The sequence below is a fragment of the Moschus berezovskii genome, chromosome 1 (assembly GCF_049115385.1).
Source record: "Moschus berezovskii isolate FMDL1 chromosome 1, NW_MosBer_1.0, whole genome shotgun sequence".
In the NCBI taxonomy this organism is placed as follows: domain Eukaryota; kingdom Metazoa; phylum Chordata; class Mammalia; order Artiodactyla; family Moschidae; genus Moschus; species Moschus berezovskii.
The window spans coordinates 90,887,591-90,910,205 of NC_142460.1; the positions used below are offsets into that span (position 1 = coordinate 90,887,591).

Here is a 22,615-nt window from a genome sequence, read left to right on the forward strand (position 1 = left end):
AATAAAGTGCTACACATTTCACTCAACAAAAACCTATCATGAGGTATGGGGGAGCTGGGCAAAGGAGACACAGAAGATATCTGAAAATACACAGTGGAGAAACCAATCGCTGCTTACCCGAACGCCTTCCCCAGAGTCAGAGGGGCATTCCCTTGAAATAAGTATGCACTTGGCAAACTGAAAGTGTTGCTAATTACAACATACTATTCTTCTCTTCCCCCAAACAAATAAATATCTGGGGTTTGCCTGTACTTCTATTTATTAATACTGAAATTTTCAAAATTTTAAGAGGCATCATTGGCATCACATGTTTCTATATTTGAGAAAGAAACGTGTTCATGAGGTTCCAGGCCTCCAGGAATTCACTTTCATCAGGTCTCCTCCTCATCTTCATCTCTAACGGCTGCAATGGGCTCTCCATTACTGCACCTTCTGTAGGACCAGAGCTGCACAGTCCTCACATCATGATACTGTATCAACAGAGGATCATGTATTTTTATTTTCAATATTGGAAACTGAATCACAACGCTTAGTGAGAGATATAACTATACCAAATAAGACTGCTTTCTTTCTTTAATTGACTGCATGTTGAGCTTCGTGCATAAATAAGCATTGTGCATAAATTGAACGTTATGAGAACTTTGCACAGGGAGGCTCCCCTTATTCAAATCATTTCTTTGGGGGCTGTTTCAAAAGCTAATTGATAAGTCAAACCAAACAACAGTCTCTCTGCTTTAGAGCCACACCTTAATTCTGATTTTAAAAACTGGAATTGAAACTGCGACATCTCTGGCTTTGTGTGACCTCCAGCTTCTCCCTAAACTAAATCTACCCTAAAGAGTAAGGATTCACCCCCATGAAGAATATTTCTTGGAGAGAGCAGCACAGGCTCAGAGCGATTCTAGGTGAGGAGTTCCCAAAATAAAAATGTCCTTCAATGATGACCCTCAAACTCTTTTAGAGGTGTTAATTTTGGTCTTTGTTTTCAAAAACTGAAAACGGTACACAGTAATATAAACACCATAAAGATATGAATAATATGGACACGTGAATAAAGACAGAAAACCCAGCAAAAATGAAACATAACAGTGTTAAAGTAGAGGATTTTTCAAGGCTTTTCATGAAGTGCCTGTTACACAGTTATTAAGATAAAAAGAAAAATACACCACTTATGTTAGTCAATAACAATTTTTATCCTATGTTGTGCTCTGATAACTTACAAGTTTACAAGGATGCCTATGTCCCCTTCTAGGTCAGAGCCCTTGACTTTGAGTCTGAATCAGAGATTAACGTGAGGAGAGGCGTTCATCTTTCCCCAGAGGACACCACCGAACATCTGCCCGCTCGGCTTCCTCTTGTCTACCCACTCGCACAGTTCTGTGAGGGCTCCCTTCTCTCCTTCAGCTCGGAACCTCACTAAACACAAGGCCAAGTGTCCCTTCCAGTCAGATGACTTGTAAGAACAGTATGTTGAGCTAATCCCAGCACTAAGCCCTGGGCTGTGAAGCAGTTCGCACTGCTCCGTGTCCAGCAGGGCCACTGACACCCTTTTCTTTTGTTTCTTATTTCCAAGACAAGTCAGCAGGCGAAATAAGACAGTTCTCAGACGCACGGTGACTCAGAGTCCTTCCTAACAATGCCTAGAGGCAGCAGGATTGAGTGCTTACGATGTGCAGGGCCATGCTAGATTGTTTCTGAGATATGAGAATCTCTATCCAAATAAGAGATGTGGCTGTCTCCAAAATCTGCATCTTTGGCCACGACTCTCTGAAAGCAGTAACTTAAGGTTTTTAAAGTGTATTTAAACAGAAAGTCTCATTTAAGCCTCTGAATAGGGCTGTGAGGAATGAAGGTGACAAAGCCCCTGAGATGCTAAGGAGGGGGCAGCTTGCCAGCGCCCCGAGCTAGAAACAGAACCAGAGGCCCGGACAGCCAACCAGATCCCTCATCTTCCCACAGCCCCAGTCACCCTGAAGTCTCAACAAACCATCTGGAAATGGTTATTGCCACTGGCTTCCTAGACAATGAGAAAGGAGAAGAAGCTGATGGTCAACAGGATTCGGGGGGGAAAAGGCTGCCTTCTCTCAACAAGTGATACTTTCTAATTCATGTTCACATCCTCCCGTGACATCACAAGCGACCTCATGTGTAGAATCTGAGGCGACAGAAGTGGTGAGCGAGAAACAACCATGAGCTGTGCACCCACGAAGACCCAACACTGATCTAGGTTTGCTGCTCTGCCTACGAGCCCTTGAGCACACAGCTCCTCAGGTGTAAAATTCTGTCTGCTACCTTTGGGTAGGTCAAGTAATTAGCACATAGTATGTGTGCAAAAACTGTTAGTCCCCTTATACCACAATTTTGGAATCAGAGGTCCAAGGTCATAAAGAAAAAAAATATCTCTACTCTGCAAATTTGTCACTTCAGAATGCCACTGATTCAAATTTGCTGACAGGAAAAAATACTTTCTCCTGGAGGGAGCACGTTCCCTTAGAAACTTGCATGGACTAAGGATTAAACGTACCAGCATCCTCCCATCAAAAATAAGAACATTATTCACAACAGTCAAAACGTGGAAACAACCCAAGAGCCCATCCATGGGTGGATGGATAAACAACTGTGTCTACACAGCCAGTGGAGGACTATTCAGCTTGAAAAGCAAGGAAACTGACACATGCTACCTCATGGATGAACCTGGAGGACGTTACACTAGGTGAAATGATCCAGTCACAAACAGACAAGTGTATTTGAGTCCACCTGTGTGAGGTATGCGGAACAGTCAAATTCACAAACGCGGAAAGTACAATGGCGGCTACCAGGGACTGGGGGGCAGCGGGGAGGGGGAGAGGGAGTGAGGGGTTAGCATTTAATGGGTTCAGGGTTTCAGTCTGGGATAAGAAAAAAGTTCTGGAAATGGACAGTGGTGATGGTTAGACAACACTGGGAGTACAATTAATGGCACTGACTTACACACTTAGAAATGGTTAAAATGGCAAACTGTATGTTATGTATGCTGCTGCTATATTTCACCACAATTTTTAAAATAGCAAAGATACTCTTATTATCCCAAAGGCCTTGGCCCTCCCTTCCCGGGGTCTGGGCCATGCCTCCCATCGCCCTCCCCTGCCAGGCTTCTCTTCCCACCATCCTGAACTGGCCCACCCCAGGGCACTCACCGGGCCTCAGGGTCACCGTGACCTCCTGCGGTGTCAGCTGGATGACATCGGACCCCGCTGGGCTGGAGCCCTTGCTGCTGAGTGGCAGGCTCCGCAGAACCTGGGTGCTGCTGGCCGGGCTCTCAAACTCGCCACCACAGCCATTCCTGATCAGGTTCGCCTTCAAGTCGCACCGGGAGGTGACCGACCGCAGGCTGCCGAAGTCCTGGAGGCACGGAAACAGGAGAAGAGGGCAGGGGGCGGTCAGGATGGCTCCAGAGCACCTCAGGCTGTGGATTCATCATCACCCCTCGACCTTGGACCCTCTACATTCCATTTCCCAAAAGTGGACAAGATGGTCACCCCCACCCCAAATGCCTCACGGAGTATTACGAGAATTAAATAATGAACTGAGGTGCTGGATACGGAAGCATTTTGTAAGTTGTAAACAACACAGTAAAACATTTGGCCGCACTGTTACTTTAATGGTCAAAATGCTTCTTTAAAAAAATGTGCCTGTCTACCTGATAAAGCAGAAGAAAACAACTGATATGGTCAAAAGTTGCTTAACTAAAAATTTTGAAAGATACAAGTGGCCAAGTAGCCATCACTCAGACAATATCCCAAGGCCAGTAGGTGCCCAGTAGGGCCTCTGCAAGAGTCAAGACCAGGAAGTCAAGGAGACTTTGAAGTATTTTTAAGTAAGTAAAACCAGATGTGTTGTTCTGAGCTTCTGTGATTTTGCTGGTTTATAACTGAATTTTTTTTTTAATTTTGTATATTGAACTCTTGATGTAACAGGAGATCTTGCCTGTCAACAACCCCAAGAATGCCACAATAAATATATATATATAAATGGCTCCAAAAACACTTGTGGAACAAGCTGAGAAAAATGATTATTCTAGAAATTACAAGATTCCAAAGCTGGGTTCTGTGCAGTCAAGCTGGGCTCTGATAAAGCAATTCTGATGAAGCAGTTAAAAAAAAAAAAAGAAAAATCACAGCAATAGGGAAAGGAGAGGTACCTTGCTAAGGGCCTTACAGGTATGGATCTGTTGTCCTGAGCTGTGTGAAGCAGAGGCTGAATTACTGAATAGCTGTCCAGAGCTGAAAGGGCTCAGGGGCTGCTCAGAGCTTACGTGGCTAAGGAATTTCTGAACTTCCTGCCAGCACACCGGGCCTTGCCGCCAGCTCCTCGAATCCTAAGGAACTGGGTGTCCTCCACCCAGTTCTGACTGTCAAAGTGCACATGTCTTGATCAGACCAGTGCACATCCCCACCACCAGGCTGGCGAGGAAAGCATCTTCAGTTTCCCCAAAGCGATGGGTACCCCAACACCCCTCCCCTTGGCCTGGTCTAGCCTGCGTTCTTATAGACAATGTCACAGAATCAAACTGCCTCACCCTAAGTGGGAGGTAGTTGCATGATTCCTCATCCACAGCCTCAGCCATTTACATCAGCAAGATCATCCTGTGATGCATGGACACCTGCACCAGCAATGAACTTCATCCAAGCTGCCCAGTCAATCTGCTCAAAGGCTGCTTTTGCTAGACACTACCAGTCCCCGAGGGAGGACAGGTACAGAGCCACCTGCTGCTCCCCTGCTGGGTTCATCAGGAGACTTTCAGGTCCAGGACACACTTCCCAGACCTGAAGAGCTGACAGGCAGCCACAGAGAGCCCATTACAGCCTTGTTTGTGTAGCTGGCTTTCCTGACTATTCCGGGTTTCTTTATTTTCCAGGTTGTTAGGAGCAAAGCCCTCTTTATTTCTCCTTAATAAAATTCTTCAAGGTTGTGGCAAACCTTCACTCCAATGCACAAGGCTTCCTTGAAGTCTGCTGCACCAGCAGGAAAGACCACAAACTCCTGTCACCAAGTTGGCCAGCATGAGAACCACCACTGACCACATAAAAACTGCCACTTGCAGGATGACTTTACAAGTGCCAATCACGTCAGCAACATGACAGTACATGGGGCCCCCTGCTCAGCAGCTCCAGCTTCACGGGCAGCAATGGACAGCCTACAAGGACACTCATACCAAACCCAGACTTAGCCTCTGCTGCTGCTTCTGCTAAGTCACTTCAGTCGTGTCTGACTCTGTGCGACCCCATAGACGGCAGCCGACCAGGCTCCGCCGTCCCTGGGATTCTCCAGGCAAGAACACTGGAGTGGGTTGCCATTTCCTTCTCCAATGTGTGAAAGTGAAAAGTGAAAGTGAAGTCGCTCAGTCATGTCTGACTCATAGCGACCCCATGGACTGCAGCCCACCAGGCTCCTCTGTCCATGCGATTTTCTAGGCAAGAGTGCTGGAGTGGCTTGCCATTGCCTTCTCCGAGACTTAGCCTCAGGGCCATCCAAATCTATCAAGCCTGTCAACCTTCTCCTGTTTCAGAGTTCGGTTTTCTTGCTACTTGGGGCAATCCCAGTGGCTTCTCTCATGTGTTCTACATCCTTTGAAGATACCTTTATCTATATAATCGAGTCCTGTCATTATCCCAGAACTTTAGGGCCTCAATGACACCTGCTAAGGCAACTCTGGGCATGCAGGTCTGGAGAACCCTTTGAGGGTAAGGTAGCTTTCTCAAAGCCTATCAAGGATGCCCACAATAGTTGCAGTTCTCTCCAGCATGGATTCGGAAGATAGCCTTGCCTGATTTCTAGCATAGGCTCTTGCTGCCCAAGAAAGGGACAGACAGCACTGCAGACCCAGCTGCTGCTGCTGCCCAAGAAAGGGACAGACAGCACTGCAGACCCAGCTGCTGCTGCTGCTAAGTCGCTTCAGTCATGTCCGACTCTGTGCAACCCCATAGACGGCAGTCCACCAGGCTCCCCCGTCCCTGGGATTCTCCAGGCAAGAACACTGGAGTGGGTTGCCATTTCCTTCTCCAATGCATGAAAGTGAAAAGTGAAAGTGAGGTCGTTCAGTCGTGTCCGACCCTGAGCGACTCCACGGACTGCAGCCTACCAGGCTCCTCTGTTCATGGGATTTTCCAGGCAAGAGTACTGGAGTGGGTTGCCATTTCCTTCTCCAGCAGACCCAGCAGGGAGTGACAAACCCACCACAAGCTTCTGCTTTCTTCCCCTGAGATCCTTGCTAGAAATTTTGAATAAGGGCAGATGCACATTAAAAGAGAAGAAATCAAAATCGCAAAGACCAGGGCTTGGCTTGGTCTATGGGAGCTATGACCTTTCCAGGTGCACAAATGTTATAAAGACATGTCTCAATACCTCCATTCCTAAGCTTCAAATTCAATGAATGCAGATGCCCCAAATCATAAACTCTTGAAGGAAAGGAAGATTCATGGTTAAAAAATCCTCACGAGTGACATCCTGAAGTCTGATGTGCCAAGAGCCTCTGCCAGTTGTCAGAACACAGCAATTTCCAGGGAGAAGGGACCTCAGATGCATCACCTGGTCCAGCCCCTCACTTCTACGAGTGAGAAGTCCACAAGCCGAAGTTCATACCTATATTCACTTGAGGAGTTTTAAGTTTCTCCAGCCTCAGCTTTGTGAACACAAGCTCAGTGTTCCTTGTATCAAATGGCTCCCTTTTCGGTCAAGGTCACTGCTGAATTCCAGAACAGGAAACTAACTCTGTGACCCCAGACTCCATCCCCCTGAATTTATCATTTCCTTTGCTGTTCCAGGTGCTGAACTCTTCTGCACCTATGAAACTTGGAGGATAACTATCCACTTGATGCAGAAAAATAGGCATGAGACTTCATCTCAACATGGAAAAATGGAAACTAGTTTCAGAATGGTCTCTCATGCTCAGCTGCTTGAGTTAATGTCCAACTCTTTGTGACCCCATAGACTGTATAGCCCGCCAGGGTCTTCTGTCAATGGGATTCTCCAGGCAAGAATACTGGAGTGGGTGGCCATGCCCTCCTCCAGGGGATCTTCCCGACCTAAAGATCAAACCAGTGTCTCTTAAGTTTCCTGCACTGGCAGGTGGATTCTTTACCACTAGCGCCACACCTCTGTGGTGGAAGAAGTTTCAGTTCACGAAGGAAGCATCTGTCCACAGTCTCCAGAAACACTGTCACCAACCCTCCAAAGGGCTCAGGGAAGGTAACTGTATGACAGGCAACCCACCAAGAGAAGCAACAGAAGGCACACTGGAACTCGAAATATCTTTCATGGCTTTTAGTCACCAAACAGTAATAACACAAGAAAGAAAAACATAAGAAGCAGGCAGACCAAAGCTAGACGACTTTTACTTTGTTCTAACACTGGTGCTCAGAACTGTTAAGACCTGGCCCTCTGCACTGCCTCTGTCACCGTCACACGGAGGATATGATGAGGTCTGCTGCTCACCGAAATAGTACTTAACTCTCATCCATTTTGTTAATCAAAACCCCCTCCTGCAGCCAAGACCAGCACTCAGCAGGCTCTCGGCGGTCAGGGCGCTCAGCTTGTCCGCCTGCAGCACTCCAGTCATCACATCCTCTGTGTGCCTCACTGCCTGCTGCGGAAAGCCAAAACTCAAAAAAGATGTCGGTGGTATTTAGCGGGAAAAGATGGGTTTTTGTTTGTTTCTGAAACAGCAGGGTGGAAGAGTTGAGAAACTGCAGGCCTGGGGAAAGAGGAACCCAAGCAGGTACAGGGCGGGGTGGGGGGCAGTGCAGACCGTGGGGGCAGAAGCCCTGATCCTGGGAAGAGCGGGAAGCAAATGCAAACTGGTGAACAGGGAGAGTGCCTGGCAGAGATTTGGGCAGGGGCAGGGAGCTGGGGCCCTCTGTGGCTGCGGCCCTGGCTCCATTGGAGCCTGCGTGGATCTGGGGGTGGGGGAGGGGAGGCCGAAGGTAAGTGAGGACAAACTAAAATCTGTGCACCGTCAGCACACCACCAGGCGGCCCGGCTGCCGGGAGATGGGGAAGTCCCTGTCAGGTCCGCTGGGCTCATTTAACGCACTGGACGGCTGTTCATGGATCACGTACAATGGGCTGAGAGGCTTCCCTTTTACGACCACAGAGAGATGTTCGGCCACAGATCTGTGTTGTACTGTGACCTGGAGCGGACACTTGTGTTTCTCACTCCTTCCCAGCTTAAAGGAGAATATAGGTCATGTCCCGTCCCCTCTACTTTCCCCAGCACGGTAATCTCCCAGAAGATCCAGTCAGCTGGTCTTGTTTCCCAGCCTCTAATCTGTCTCCTTCCTCACATTTCCACCTTCAATCCTACTGATCCCTTCATTCCTTCTCTCCATGTCCACCTCCAAGGCAAAGACCGGTCCCAGCAGCCCAGGTACCCCAGCCTTCTCCCATGTCTGCCCCTACAGCCACCATCAACGTGCCCCAGGCCTCCCTGTTCTTGTCCTGGCGGGACTCCTTCCAGCTTCCACAGGGCGGCCTTGGCAGCCTGGGTCCCTCCCCCTCTGGTTTCATGGCAGTCTGAACTACTCACAGCCACATCTCCCGAGGGTGTCTCACCTTCACACCCCAACAGCCTCCCCTCTCCCCACAGCCCTCAGCACTATCGCCTAGCCTGCCAGTCTCCTCTCCAGCTCCCGGAACCCTGCTTTCTGTCCTGGGGGAGCACCGCTACTTCAGCCCTGCTCACTCCTCCCCAAACACCGTCCTCTGTCCAGTGCGCTGGCCTCCCTGCTTCCAGCACAGGCTGCTGATCCACAAAGCCCCTTTTCCCTTTTTCCCAGGCACACAGCTCCATGAAGTCTCCCAGCTCCCTATGCACTTAGGCTGAGTGCTGTGACTGGTTTTAGATGAGAAAATGTGAGTAGAAATCACGTGGGCTGCCCCGAGGCCTTGCCATAAAAGCACCCGCGCATATTCTTAACCCGCACACACCCCTTCACAGCCAGCTGGGTTGTGAAACTTACTCTCTTAGAGTAGAGACAAATGTCTACTTCAGAAACATGAAGGACAAAATAGATAATAAGCCACCAGAGTCTGTGGTATGTCTTATGTCGTGCAGCACAAACAGCATTGGGAGTGTTCAAGCTGGTGGGGAACAGCCCCAGGCTCTGACGAAGGGCAAGGGACAGGGGCTGAGCTGTGTGATAAGGACAGGCAGTCTCCCTGCCCCATGCCACATCCTCAACTAGGGTAGGGGAGAGTCTGGAGACTCTGACCTTAGAGCCAGAGGCTAAGAAATGTAGCTACCAGGGAAAATGAAGCCACAGCTGAAAGATGAAGACAGGAGAGCCAGGTTAACAGGGCCTGCCAAGCAGCAGAACCAGGCAGACAGAAGCAGCATGAAGTGGGAGCGGGGAAGGGTGGTAAGGGCACTGCTGACTCAAACTCCACACCTGTGGGAGAACACAGTAAAGGGAGCGGACCGGGAGATGGAATTAGGTTACAAGTTCGTCAAATGCAGAGTAAGGCATCCCCACCCCCACCCCAGGTAAACAAGAAAGCCATTGTAGGATCTGAAGCAGAGGAGCTCAATGGAATGTGTTTGGGGGTTAATCTGTGGTAGTATGCACCCCGGAATCCACAGAAACGCACAGGTTAGGGACCCAGCCCCCTACTGGGTACCAGCCCCTCCACATCGTGTGCTCTCTGCAGACATGGCACCTCTGTGATGACATCCCAGGATTCATGATTATGGCACTCAGCCACACTTACCCTGTTTTGTTAAGGGGCAGTCTAGAATGTCCCAAACTTAGCTTTGAGACTACTTGGGCCCTGGAGAAAGTTCACCCCCAAAGGGGATGGGAAGCTGCATTCCCACGCAGGTATCACAGGAGGTTCATTAGCCAAGATTGAGGCTATAAGCACAGACAGAGCCCAGTAAGCTACAGAGGGGACCCAGCTGTGGACCAGGACAATGGTTTGCTCCTGGAGATATCAGTCGGGATTTCCCTGGTGGTCCGGTGGTTGACTCTATGCTTCCAACGCAGGGAACATGGACTTGAACAGGCTAGGGAACTAAGATATGTTGTGCTTCTCAGTCAAAAACAAAACATAAAGCGGTGTCATCAGATACTACCAGTATCAGGACATCGGACTTGGGGAAAAGGAAGAGACCTAAAGTTGACAATCCAGCAAAACTTCCAGAAACCATGGCTCACATTCCACTAGAAAATATCTATAAAGTACAGGAGGCTCAGTTAATTAGCAGTTCCATCCACAAGCCCTCTCATGAATTGATCTTGTTTTGTACTTCCAAAGTACTGGAGGGTGCGAATTGTCATCTTCGTTTTACATACCAAAAAACAGTAAATCACGGTGAAACTGAGATTTCAACTTTGGTTTTCTAAACAAGGTGTCTTTTTAGCTGGCCTCTTTTATGAAATATGAATTCCTGCCAGATTCTTCGCCAGTTTTGAAGATGAGGAAGACAGAGATTCTCGAGGAAATAATGATTTAATTGGAAACAGGCATGAAAACAAATGCAGAGAGTAAGAGGTTACAAGTGCTATTGCCGGAGGACTAACCACAGGGAGACAGAAAGGTGGTCGGTCACGGCCTGTATGTGCAGACATGCAATAAACAGCCACCCAGTGAAATCCTTCATCAATCTTACTGAGCAGCTATTAAAACTATGAGCCAGGCACCACTCTGAGTGTGGGAGGTTCAACAGTGAAGAAAACAGAAAAAAACCCTGCCCTAACATTCTGGTGGGGGGAGCTTACATTCTTATTGCAGATAGATGGATATATGAACGGAAACATGGTTGGGTGGACAGACAGGTGTGTCTGGGGGAAACCATCAAAGTCTTCATGGAGTAGATGAGTCTTGAACTAATCTCTTGAAAACTGAAGACAAGGTGTTGGTCAGGGGAAGAAGAGGAAATCTGGGAAGCTCTTCAGGAGAAGCAGCAAAGAGAAAACCATGAGGGTGTTCATCAGTCAGGGCTCTCTGAGGACCCTCAGGTCATCCCCTGGGGCTAAAGTGTTGAAGGCAAGCAAGAGATGAAGGTAGGGAGGCAGGCAGGGGCCATGGAACTTGGATTTGTCATGCAGGTGGTAAGGAATCCGTGAAAGGTTTCAAAGTTGCTAACAAAATGGTACCATTGAGCCCCAAATAAAATGAGGGGTTCATATGTTGGGAAGAGTCCTCTTTCAAAGTAGCTTGTTTAGTAATCTCACTCTTTACTAGGAAAAAAAAAAATTCTAGAACAGTCACTTGGAAGAGGCAGTATAGGTTTAGAAACTGAATATTTCCTGACTAGTCAACCAAGCACTGATATTTGTTTTGCCTTACGAGAGCAATATGCCTATCACCACCCCAAACTTACATCCCTTCCTACAGGGTCTAAAGAAACAGCAGCTATTCTTTTCAAGTAAAACCATTCCATAAAGGCCAATTCATAATATTCATCCTCAGATAAGCCACTGAAGAATGACCGGCATCCGCCAACAGGCCACCCACCCAGGCATGTTTTATATCGTTAGGCAAAAGACTCACTTCACAATCTCAGGTCTTTTACCAAATAGCAGAAAACTGTACAAGAATCATAACTGGTTCCCCTACAAAAAGGAAACAAGATCTTGTTTCCCTAAAACAGGATTAAAACATTAAAATGCAGCTTTTCTTTGTCTCCGCCTTGGGAGAAAGGAAGAGGCAGCTCACAGAACCTGCACATACTTTTTCTGCCCAGTCAACTCGGATGCCGAGGTGAAGCCCACCCCTCCCCCACCCACCCCACAGAGCACTCCTCCCCTCCTCCACCTACGTACCTCTTTGGCGCACCAGGCACATTTTGGGTGGATTAGCAGGCATTCTTCACATGAGGTGGCACTTCCACTAGTGCATATGTTGAGACCTGCAAAGAAAGATAAAGATGCAGCCATTAGCTTCTAGCCATAAACTCTATGAATGGGCTTTTGAGTGGGGCAGGAGGAGAAGTCATTTCCTTTTCTGACGGGGGCCTCCCTGAAGCTGAAGGGTGCAGGCCCCTGTGCTAACTTCAGGCCTTTGCTCACTGGAGAAGCCAAACACTGATGGGTTTTGAGGCGCCCACCATGTGCCCACTTGTGTTAGCAACTCCCATCTCTTCCACTGAGCCTACCAGGATTCCCACTGCCTTCTTCCTGACATAGCAGGTCCTGTCTCATCAAGAACAAGGTCCTTTTATGCTTAGTCCAGATGAAATATCATAAATAGCATAAAAAGCAAATAAAAAAAAAGAACTGATTGATCTTCTTCAGACATAAGAAAATCCTAAATCAGGTACTGTTGCACCAAACACATAGTGTACTGAAAGACAGCAGCAAAGTCCTTAAAGAAGAATGTAGCCGAGGAATACAATGCCAGCTTAAGATACAGGGTATCTATTAATTCAATATATCTACTAATAGATCAAGAAAATACATATCATCTGGGGAGATAATCAAAAGGTATCTGATGAAATGAAAAAACCACCCATTCAAAATCTATCCCTGATGTTCAAAAAAATATCAGAAACTAAGACTAGAAAGAAACGTCCTTGTAAAAATTATTTACCCTCCACCCTCTGTCCCCATCCCATTAATCTGTGGAGGGGTCTCCTGAAGCAAACTCAAGTGTGGTATTCAGGTTAAATCCATTGTCCCGTCCTCCCCATCTCCCTTCTCCACTGTATGCCCCTCCCACTACCATCCCCAACAGCAAAGGCATCCTTGGTGAAATTTATCATCACCCAAGCCTTTTCTTTCTGGGACAGAGTTCTTTTGACCAAGAGCCATACTTACTGGCTTCTCTCTAAACAGATGTAACTTTATTTGGTCCTCACAGCACTAACAGACCCACTGGTCTCTTCTGGTCATTGCCTAGAGGCTCGCTGGATAAATAGAAAGAAGAAAAACCCAGGGCCACCAGCCCTAGCAAGAAGGGCTCAGATCATAAAGGGGAAAAACAGAGGCAATAAAATTAACAAGAGTGTGGAGGAGAAAACAGGGGGAGGTTGAGACTCTTCCCCAGCTTCACCAAACAACATAACAATATTGGTTGTTAAGACATCTTAAAACTACAACATTTCTCTAATTTGGTCATTTTAACTCCTTGATTCTTCTTTATCACTAGCAGAAAAATACCTACAGAAATCGGGTGACGCAGGAGGCTGCACTGAGTCACTGCATTGAGGCACTAGAGGGAAAACCATTTGGGATGAGAATGGCGGCTCATTCCCACTTTCAGGCAATGAAAGGGGGAGAAACTGGCAGGACCTGAGAGGCTGGGAAGAAAGAAAGGTGACTTTGGGAGCCCACAGAGGGTGAGAATGATGGCTTACCCCAGCCAAAGACCCTGACGTGGAACCCTGGGCACTTCATCTCCACCAATTGCCACTCTGTTGGGACCCCACCTCATACCACCAGAGCTGGGGACCCCAATGTCACTGCCAGGCCTGCAGTGGGATCTCCTGGGTACAACACTGGACTCGGTATGCATTTTACAGGAGAAACAAAGCCAGGACCAATCACCCTGCATGCCTCATTTCAGGAGAAGTCCTTTGCAGGTCCAAACATTCACCAAGAAGGTATTAGAATTCAGCCCACAGGAAGTTGGGCTTGCCTTCCACCTGCTTACACTGACAACCTCCTTTCTCACTTTAAAATGAATCCAATCACTTGGAGACTTTCAAATAGGTACCTGAGCCTATTAAAAAAGGGAAAAGATGGCAGGAAAAGTTTCAAACTGTCAGTTTCATTGTTTGGTTAAATCTCCTTACCTGAATCACTTTGCTGTACAGCAGAACACTGTAAATCAACTATACTTCAATTAAAAAAAAATATTCCCCAGAATATTTAGCTTAAAGTTGACATTAAATAAACAGATGTGGGAACTTCTTTGGCAGTCCAGTGGTTAAGAGTCCACCTGCCAACGCAGGGGACATGAGTCGGATCCAGGAGGATCCCACATGCTGTGGAGCAACTAAGCCCGTGAGCCACGACGACGACAGAGCCCAGGAGCCACAACTACTGACGTCTGTGCACCCAGAGCCCCTGCTCTGCAATAAGAAAAGCCACCAGAGTGAGACGCCCTCACATGGCAAGTGTAGAGCGGTCCCCTGCTCTCTGTACTAGAGAAAGCCTGTATGCAGCAACGGAGACCCAGCGCAGCCAAAAATAAATAAACTTAGAAAAATAAATAGACGTGGACAACTGAAAAAAAAACTCCATATCTGACAGAAGCCACTAGCTGCGCAGGGGACAGAATCAAACCTAGAATGAAACTGACTTTTCTCCTGTTCTCCTCCACCTTATCAAATACACACTCAGGCTCTTGCATGTCATTTGCTTTGACATATAAAATAATTTCCATAAAGGATGCATAAAATCATCCCTATAAATCATTTCTATAAAATCATGGAATTGCAGAACCTTGCAGCTAGAAATGCTTTAGATCAGCTCACTAAATCATCTCATTTTACAGCTGAAAACATGAGAAAACAAAATTAACTTGGAAAAAATAACAAGGAGCCCAGTCTTCCAGTAAGAGGTCAGAAGGGGAACCAGCAAGCAAGTACCCATATGGGATCCCTGTGCCACCCAGATACGGGCCATGTGACCAGTGAGTTCCAGGGTCCTCTGAAGATGTTCAACAGGCCCTCAGTCAGAAAGGAATTTGAGGTTGGATGTCTCACTCATGTCTCTGCCCCAACTCACATTAATTCACAAACACCACTTTCTAATTACCAGGGCCTCATTGCTGAGCTCTGGGACCTTGGATCAGAGATCTCGGGTTCAGAGCATTAAGGACTCCTCTGTCCCATATCACACTGGGCTCTGGTCTTCTGCTTTGTTAGCCTAGACCTAGGACAAAATCCTGAAGAGCCTCCACAGATGTGACAGGCATCCGGTATGAGAACACACTGAACAACTGTAGAATACCCGTCCCACTACATTCCTGGTTGCTTCTGTTACTTCCCACATAGTCACACTCAATAGTAGCTTCACTGCACTGGCAGTGATTCCACTAAAATCAGGTTGCTATATTTTGTAATAACGAAATGGAAAGTAACCTTTAAAAACTGTATAAAAAATTAATTTTAAAATATAAAAATAAAATTAGGCTGCTATTAAGACAAATTCAAGAAACCCTGCTCTATGCAAGTCCTAAACGCCAAGTACTGGACTAGAGGATGCTGGAGACACAAAGATGAATGACCAGGTTGTGCTCTCTGGGAGCTCACAGCTGCCGGGGACAGGTCATGCCAGTCCCGCCAGACACTCTGGGAACCAAAAGCATAGACCGTGTGCTGACATGTGCCACAGTGCCAGTGCTACTCCCTTTGGCATCTCTCCTCCCTCCACCTATTAATATTTCAGTGAGTTTGGATTTGGCTGGATGAGTCATTCGGCACCAACAGCACTCTGAAAGGAAGGAAGTAATGAATAAAAACTTAAACAGCTGCAGTTCACAAATGTCAGAATGTTGTGTCTAGGTCATAGTAATAGGTGCTAGCGGCCCACACAGTGGCCACAACTTTTCTTGGTTAGTGTTTGCATGGTGACCATTCCCAGCTCAATGTCAATTGCCCGCAGCCCTTAATGTCTCTGAAGCCAGGAGTTTACTGCAAACCATCATCTGAAAATATGCTCTCCTTCCGAAACTCAATGACTCATCCCTCCCTGTTATCAACCTTATCCAGGCCGATCCTTCAAGATGCATGAAATGCTTCTCCTAATCCAACCCTTCCTGCCTGCACCCTCCTCCAGCCCCACACAGCCCAAGCCAGGCCCTCCGCAGTTTCTGCGGTCGCCTCCTTGCTGGTCTCCCTCCATTCAGCCTCTCCACACCTCTGTCTACCCGACGTGGCCAAGGTCACACAGCACCCACTGACGCACACCTCCAGCAGCTGGAATTTCCTGATCTAAACACTCCATGGGACTAATAGAGGCGAGTCCCTAACGGCAGGGAGAGAGGAGACACGACACTACGACACTACTCGCTGGGAACAGTGGGAAACACACAGCAAGCAAGTAGGGTGTGCACTCACCCTGGAAGCACGCAGACAAGAACAGACCCTGCCGTTAATGTCTGCGCAACCACCCTCAAGATACAACTGAGAAGCCAGCGAGAGAAACACAATCCTGAATTACATTTTTCTCACTGTTTTCAAGACAACAGAAAATAAAAACATCTCATCATTGTTGTTTGGGGGCAAAAAATGGTAAGGCACTGGAGTGCCTCTCCCCATGCCCTGAACCACAGCCACTCATGTGTCACATGATGGACAAAGTCTTTCCAGCGCTGAATCTAGCAATTAAATAGTCATCGGTCTAAAGACGTTACCACAAAGTGTAAATACACCCTAGAAAGGATCTGTCTCGTTCGTATCTTTATTGCCTTTCTGAACACCAGACATCTGCAGAACATCCAACAACGTCACCTTTATAGACACGACTTGTTGTTTAAAAACATCAGTTCATATATAGATACTATGCAGCTTTAGAAAATAACGTGCATGCTCTCTGTCCCCTGCACACTGGTATGACGCTCACTCTGAGAGTTATCACTAAGTTAACATAAAAGGCAAGCTGCAGAACAGAGTGCTTAGTGCTCCTTTCAATAAAACTGGGGGAGGGAGATTTGTAGTAAACATATAAAAAACACTCTGGATCCATAAGAAACTGACAGGGATGGTCTGAGCAGGGAAGGAGGTCAGGGTAATGTCCCAGACTAACCAGCAACAAGAATGAAAGAGCAATCTCTCACCCTACACTGGATATGCTTTCAAAAAGTATGTGAATCTATTACCTATTCAAAATGTATTTTTAAAAAGACAACTGACTACTTATATGATCTTCCTCTAAAAATTCGTAACTCGTCTAATCATTAAAAAAAAAAAAACAGACAAATCCCAATGGAGGGACTATCTACAAAATACCTCCTCAAAAATGTCAAGGTCATTAAAAGATAGAAGAACTTCACAACCAAGAGGAGCCTATGGAGACACGACAACTCCATGTAATACGGTGTCTGCACGGGCTCCTAGAACAGAAAAAGAACGTCAGACGGAAACTAAGAAAATCTAAGTATGGTTTTAGTTAATAACAACATATTGATGTGGTTCATGAATCGTAACAAATATGCCATATGAATGCAAGATGCAAACAACAGGCAAAGCTGGAACTGGGGCATATGAGAACTCCCGCACTAACGTCTCAGTTTTCCCATAAATCTAAAACCGTTTTACATATTTTAAAAGTTGAGGGTTTTTTTTTTTTAAGATCATTGAAATCATGGTGGGAGTGGGGAGGAGGGTACCCAGTACCAATCATTCTGTCCATATCAGGGACCTAAAGGTGTTGTTTTTGCTGTTGTTTTGTGAGAGCCAGGCAAGTCACTTTACAGCAGGTGAGGCAGACCCCCTCCAACTTCCTGCCTCCTCTAAAAGGCAGAATATGCAATGAGAAGGACGGAAGGAGAGGCCCACTCTGCTCCACCCAAGGGATGCAGACAAGGCTTCACAGAAGACAGAACATTTGGGCTGGAGTCCTGTGATAAGGAGAGGATATCCTGGCATGAAAGACCCAAGAGCTTGTTCTGTCACTTATTGGCTACATGACCTTGGGCAAGTCACAACTTTCCCTGACCTTAGCATCCCCCTGCAAACAATTCAGGAGTGACAAAAACAACCTGTATCATAGGTGCCAGCTCAAAAAAAATCCTGACAGACTCAAATTGAGTTCTCTCTCGGGCCCAACTGTTTCTTCCCAACAAGCTACATGCAGTCTCTGACCTCAAAGCTAGCTGTAGAAGGCGGCAAGGAGGTGAGGACGGGTCACTCTGCCTCCAACACACACACGCATACAGAGTACCAAACCTTGCGTCCATCCAAGTATTAGTCAGGCACCGTTCTAAGCACAGATGAATACGACAAATAAAACCAACAGAACTCCCTGCTTTCCTGATTATGTCCTGATTGGGGGCTGAATGCTCAGAGGAGAAGATGAACAATAAACCAGATAAGCAAGTACACTAGATGGTGGTAAGTGCTAAGGAGAAAAATCAAGGAAGGCAAGAGACAGGAAGAACGTGAGGCAGGAGGTTGCAGTTGCCTGAGCAGGACACACTGAGAAAAGGCTGTGGAGGCCTGCCACGCAGAGATCGGCAGGGAGAACATTCCAGGCAGAGGGAAGGCCTGTGATCCAGCCCGAAGAACAGGGATGGGACTGCAGTGCGTGAGGGGATGTAGTGGGGGCGGGGAAGGGGGCGGTCAGGGGGTGTTCATGCAGAGCCTGGCAGGACCCTGGCGGGACCTCTGGAAGCCACTGGAGGATTTTAGGCAGAGTAACACAATCCAAGTTGAGTTTTAACAGGATCATTCTGAGTAAGAGTTGAGTATAACTCTACAAGAGACAAGCAACTATTTTTGAAAAAGTCTGGTGGGGGCGGGAACTAGCATCTACCACAGGGAAGGTGTCACGGCCTTCCCTGGAAGCAAACTTTTCACCATGTGGCCCAGGAATCAAACCCTGCAATCAACAGAAGCAGCAGCCTCACAAACAAATGGGTGCCTATAAAGTGTTCCTTTACATTCATAAAGGGCCATTAATCTCATTTCAGCTTGAAAGAAGAAACACACCACAGCCCTCAGTCCCAGAGTATTGAAAATATCTGTGATGCGACCCCACCGCCATTAACCTGGCTGCTCACTGCCACGTGAACGGGGTATTATCATTTAAGCACTAGGTAATCATCCCACATTACATTAAAACTTCAGAATATTTCCGTGAGCTGGCTGGAGAAGAAAAAGTAGTTACCAGGGTAGGCAGGCACAAAGGGCCTTTTGCCAACTACTTAGATATATTCATTCTCGGTTGCCTCAGTAGCTAAATAAGCATGGAGAACAAGCAGGAGAGGAATACTAATTAAAGCTAATTAGACCCTGCCCTCTTTTGCCTCAATCTCCTTTATTAAAAGTCCCCCTAATTCAAGGATGATGGCGCTAAAGTGTAAATACCTAGGGTAAACAGCAGCCGACCCACCAAGCCCTCTGGTTTGCATTTCTAAACCTTTGCCTGGTTACCTGAGAGCTGCAAACCCAAGGCCAAATTCCAATAGCCCCATCACAGACCACGGAAATCACAGCGGTGGGGGAGTGCTGCCAACAAGAGTCCAGTAAATAGGATAAAGGGCTCTCCCAGGATTTAGAGCATTCTAATGTGCAGGGCATTCACTAAAAGAACATTTGATTTTTTTTTTTTCCTTTTAATAAACTATGACGGCAAACATGACTCCAGTTCTGCAGCCCAGTCAATGCCATACTCCTCCCTCCTTAGCAGAGAGCAAGGGCCTCCCCGAAGAGAAACCCTTCCTCGGGTCCTGTCTGGAGGTCTTTGCTAATAAGGAGAGCAGAGAACTCTGGGATGGGGAGTTGTCAGCCTGCTGGGGACTTGTTTGAAGTGAGCCTCCTTAAATTAAAAGTCTGTTTCCTGCTGGATTAAACACACAGAAGAAAGTAGTGCAAAGCAACAGACTGGTAAATTAACCACTGATCTAGGGACACCCAGGCAGGCAGATCACCTTTTTCTCCTGGTGGGTAATGAAGGTTTTCCTGTCGAATTCTGTCCTAGTAGCAGAACACAAATTGGATAAAGTACCTGCAGTGCTTCAAGAAAAAGAGAAGACAAGGGAAGGAAGAGAAAAGAAAAGCTGTTTCAGACTTGCAGTTTGAAAATTTGCAGTTGGCTCAGCAACACTGGGAAACTAGGAGAAATCACACAGATATGTGTCAGTTCCTGGTAACCTTGAGAAGCTCCAGGGCATTAAGAGGGAGGTGGCCAGGTCTGGAAGCCAGTGATGGGCGTGCTCTCCCACTGCTCTGCTGATCCATGGAGGGATGGCTGAGCTCTAAGGCAATTCCAGAAGAGACAGCATTGGAAATAAACCTCTGTGGGCTCAATGCTTTTTTCCCTACCTAAATTGTGTCATGCAGGACAAAGGACCCTAAACCAAAAAGTTATGAGGCCTATGGACAAGGAGAGTGGGCAAATCACTTCACTCTCCTGGGCCAACCCCAAATTAGAAGAAATATATGAACTCTGAAAAGCAGAAATCACAATGCAAATGGAAAATTATGGATTAAAAGAATTATTTGCAACTGGATGTATTTAAGTTTTTATCAGAACCAGGATGTCAACCTGTAAGGAAACTAAGAAATTATCTCCTTCAGCAGTTCCTAAACTTTTGTATTTCACAGACTATGATTTAAAAAGAAAACAAAAAGAGAAGGTAAAATTTATATAGGCTTGCCGATTTTTTCGTTTGCTCAAAATGAAAAACTACCCTGTTATCACTACAAATTATTTTTTTTAAGTTTTCCTAAAAATAAAAAAAAAAATTTCAAATTAAAGGAGAGTCCTTGTGAAGCAGGGGGCTGTTGGCAATAATATATTCCTGTGTATGACACAGGCTATATCCCTATCTTTGCTCTTCCCTGGGGACCCATGAGCAATGGGCACTGGTTGCCAGATGGGTGTTTGGAAACCAGTGATCCACTCCAAGCTCTGGACTGATGAAAGAAACCTGCTACGGTAATAAGTCTGAAATATCGCCTAAAAAAGTTTTTGTTTGTCTAGACCTCTCCTCTCTCTCAGACAGCAACCGTCACTGCCTTCACGTAAATGAAACTCTGCAGGGGACCGTCCTCCCTTCCCTCTCGGCCAGACACAAGGTTCGGAACAGCAATCAAGAATTTTGGGCTTGAAAGTGAACACGGAGCATCTCAACACAATTACCTCCTACCGGAAAAGAGAAAGTCTGGAGCTTCCTGCTTTTAGAGGGGACGGGGTAGGGGTAGCTCCTTCTGCCTGGCAACCCCAGCGCCAACAGAGCATCCTTCCTCAGCAGTCTCCCAACTCTGAAAACTTAAAGCAGGTAACTGAGGGTCCTCACACAGCCGCCAGCCCAGAGCAGGATCGCGCGAGTGCAACTGCACAGCCCCTGCTCCAGAATCCTTCAGAATCAGCGGGAATACGCTGCACGGGGTGTTTGTAAACTCCGAGATATAGCCAGGCAGAAGGAAGTAGATCGCGAGATCCCAGGTGGGGCTTGGTTCCCAGGTGAGGCTGTGGTTTCGGACGCGGGTCTCCCCTCGGGTATGCGGGAGCTTGGGGGAGGAAGGGGTGTTTACATCTTTACAGAAAGGCGGCAGGCCTAGGCGGGGTGAAACTAGAATTCGCCAGGAGACCCTGGGCATCCACGCTTGCAAGAGTCTAGCCCTCGAGATTAGCCGTGAACCCCACGCTTTGGCTCCGGGTCACGCGCCTCCAGTTACCCCTCGCTCCCCGCGATCAGGGCACCGGCTGCAGCAGCCCGGTCGCCCCGGGCCGGCCACAAGGGCCGCTTTGTGCCGGGAGTTGCAGAGCCCGGATCCCGACGCGGGGCTGGCGGCGGCCCTCCCCGCGCGCTGGGCGCGGGCGCTCGCGGGCTCGGTCAGCAGACGGGCAGGGCTGTTTACACAGGAAGGCTCCTCCTCGCCCGGGAGGGGACCCGGGGCCGACGACAGCCCAGCGGGGCTGCGGCGGGCCGCGCGCGGGGCGGCGCACGCAGTCTGAAAGCCCCCCACCCGGTCGTCCCCGGCGGCTCGCCACCTGGGGGTGTCCCCGAGGACGCCTCCCACCTTCGGACAACTGCCCTGGCCCCTGTCCCTGCAAGACGCCGGCGGGCGGCTCGGGGCGCCACGAAGTTTCTTTCTGCACAGCGGGCGGCGTGGCTTACCTGGGAGCCGGGGCACGAGCGCGCAAAGCCCGAGGAGGCAGGAGCACAGGAGCGCGGGGGCCCGCGGCATGGTGGGGCGCCCCGCTCAGCGGCTGCGCGGGCGGCGGACTCGGCGGGGGCGTGCGGCCGGGGAGCGGGGAAGCAGGGCCGGGGGCCTCGGCCGGACGGGAGGCGGGGGCGGCTGCGCTGGCCCGCGCCCCGCCGCCACCATCCCTCCCGCAGCGCTCGCCGCCGAGTCCCGGGGCCGCCGCCGCGCCGGCTCGCCGGCTGGGGCGCCCGGGGTGTCGCCGCTCGGGACGGCCCCGGCGGGCGGTCTGGGCAGAGGCGGGACGGCAGGCTCCGCGCTGCGGCCGCGACTCCGGCTCCGGGACGCGTCCCGGGCGGAGGCTCCCCCGCGCGCCGGCAGACTCTTGCCAGTCGCCTCTACCCCTGCCCTTGCTTTCCTCGCTCCGGCCCGCCGGGCTCCACTTTCCTCTTCTCCTCACTCCTCCCCTTCTCTCCCCTTCCCGGCCCCCGCCCGGCTGCCACACGGTCCGCTGACGGCGAGGCGGGGCGGGCCGAGCTCCGCCCCTCGCGGGGACCGGCCCGAAACGCGAGGCCGAGGGCATCCAGGTGCAAGTCGCTTCCGGCGCACCTGGAGGCCGGAGCGGGGATCGAGATCCCGGGGTGGGGTCTGCTGGGCTTTCCCAGCAGCGTGGGCCTGCGGGAAGGCGGCAGGGCGCGCTCCATCCGAGAGCAGAGATTACTTGGGGTTGCTGAATTTAAGGGGGCGGAGGGAATCGTGCAGGGGGCAGTCTGGTCTTCCTTCCCAAAGCAGCGCTCGCCCGAGAGACGAAGGCACCGGC

The 22,615-nt window shown here is 48.8% G+C and overlaps 1 protein-coding gene across 1 annotated transcript in view; it reads right to left on the minus strand.

Moving 5' to 3' along the window:
* The window catches only part of ITGB5 (integrin subunit beta 5), a 118,581-nt gene extending 96,296 nt beyond the window's left edge, over positions 1–22,285 (minus strand). Inside the window, exons 1-3 of the mRNA XM_055397146.2 lie at positions 21,771–22,285; positions 11,801–11,886; positions 3,177–3,381 (exon numbers count right to left, since the gene is read on the minus strand). Coding sequence (XP_055253121.2) covers positions 3,177–3,381; positions 11,801–11,886; positions 21,771–21,840 — 361 coding nt within the window. The 5' untranslated portion in view covers positions 21,841–22,285. The remainder of the gene's footprint in view (positions 1–3,176; positions 3,382–11,800; positions 11,887–21,770) is intronic.
* Positions 22,286–22,615: the final 330 nt, after the last annotated feature.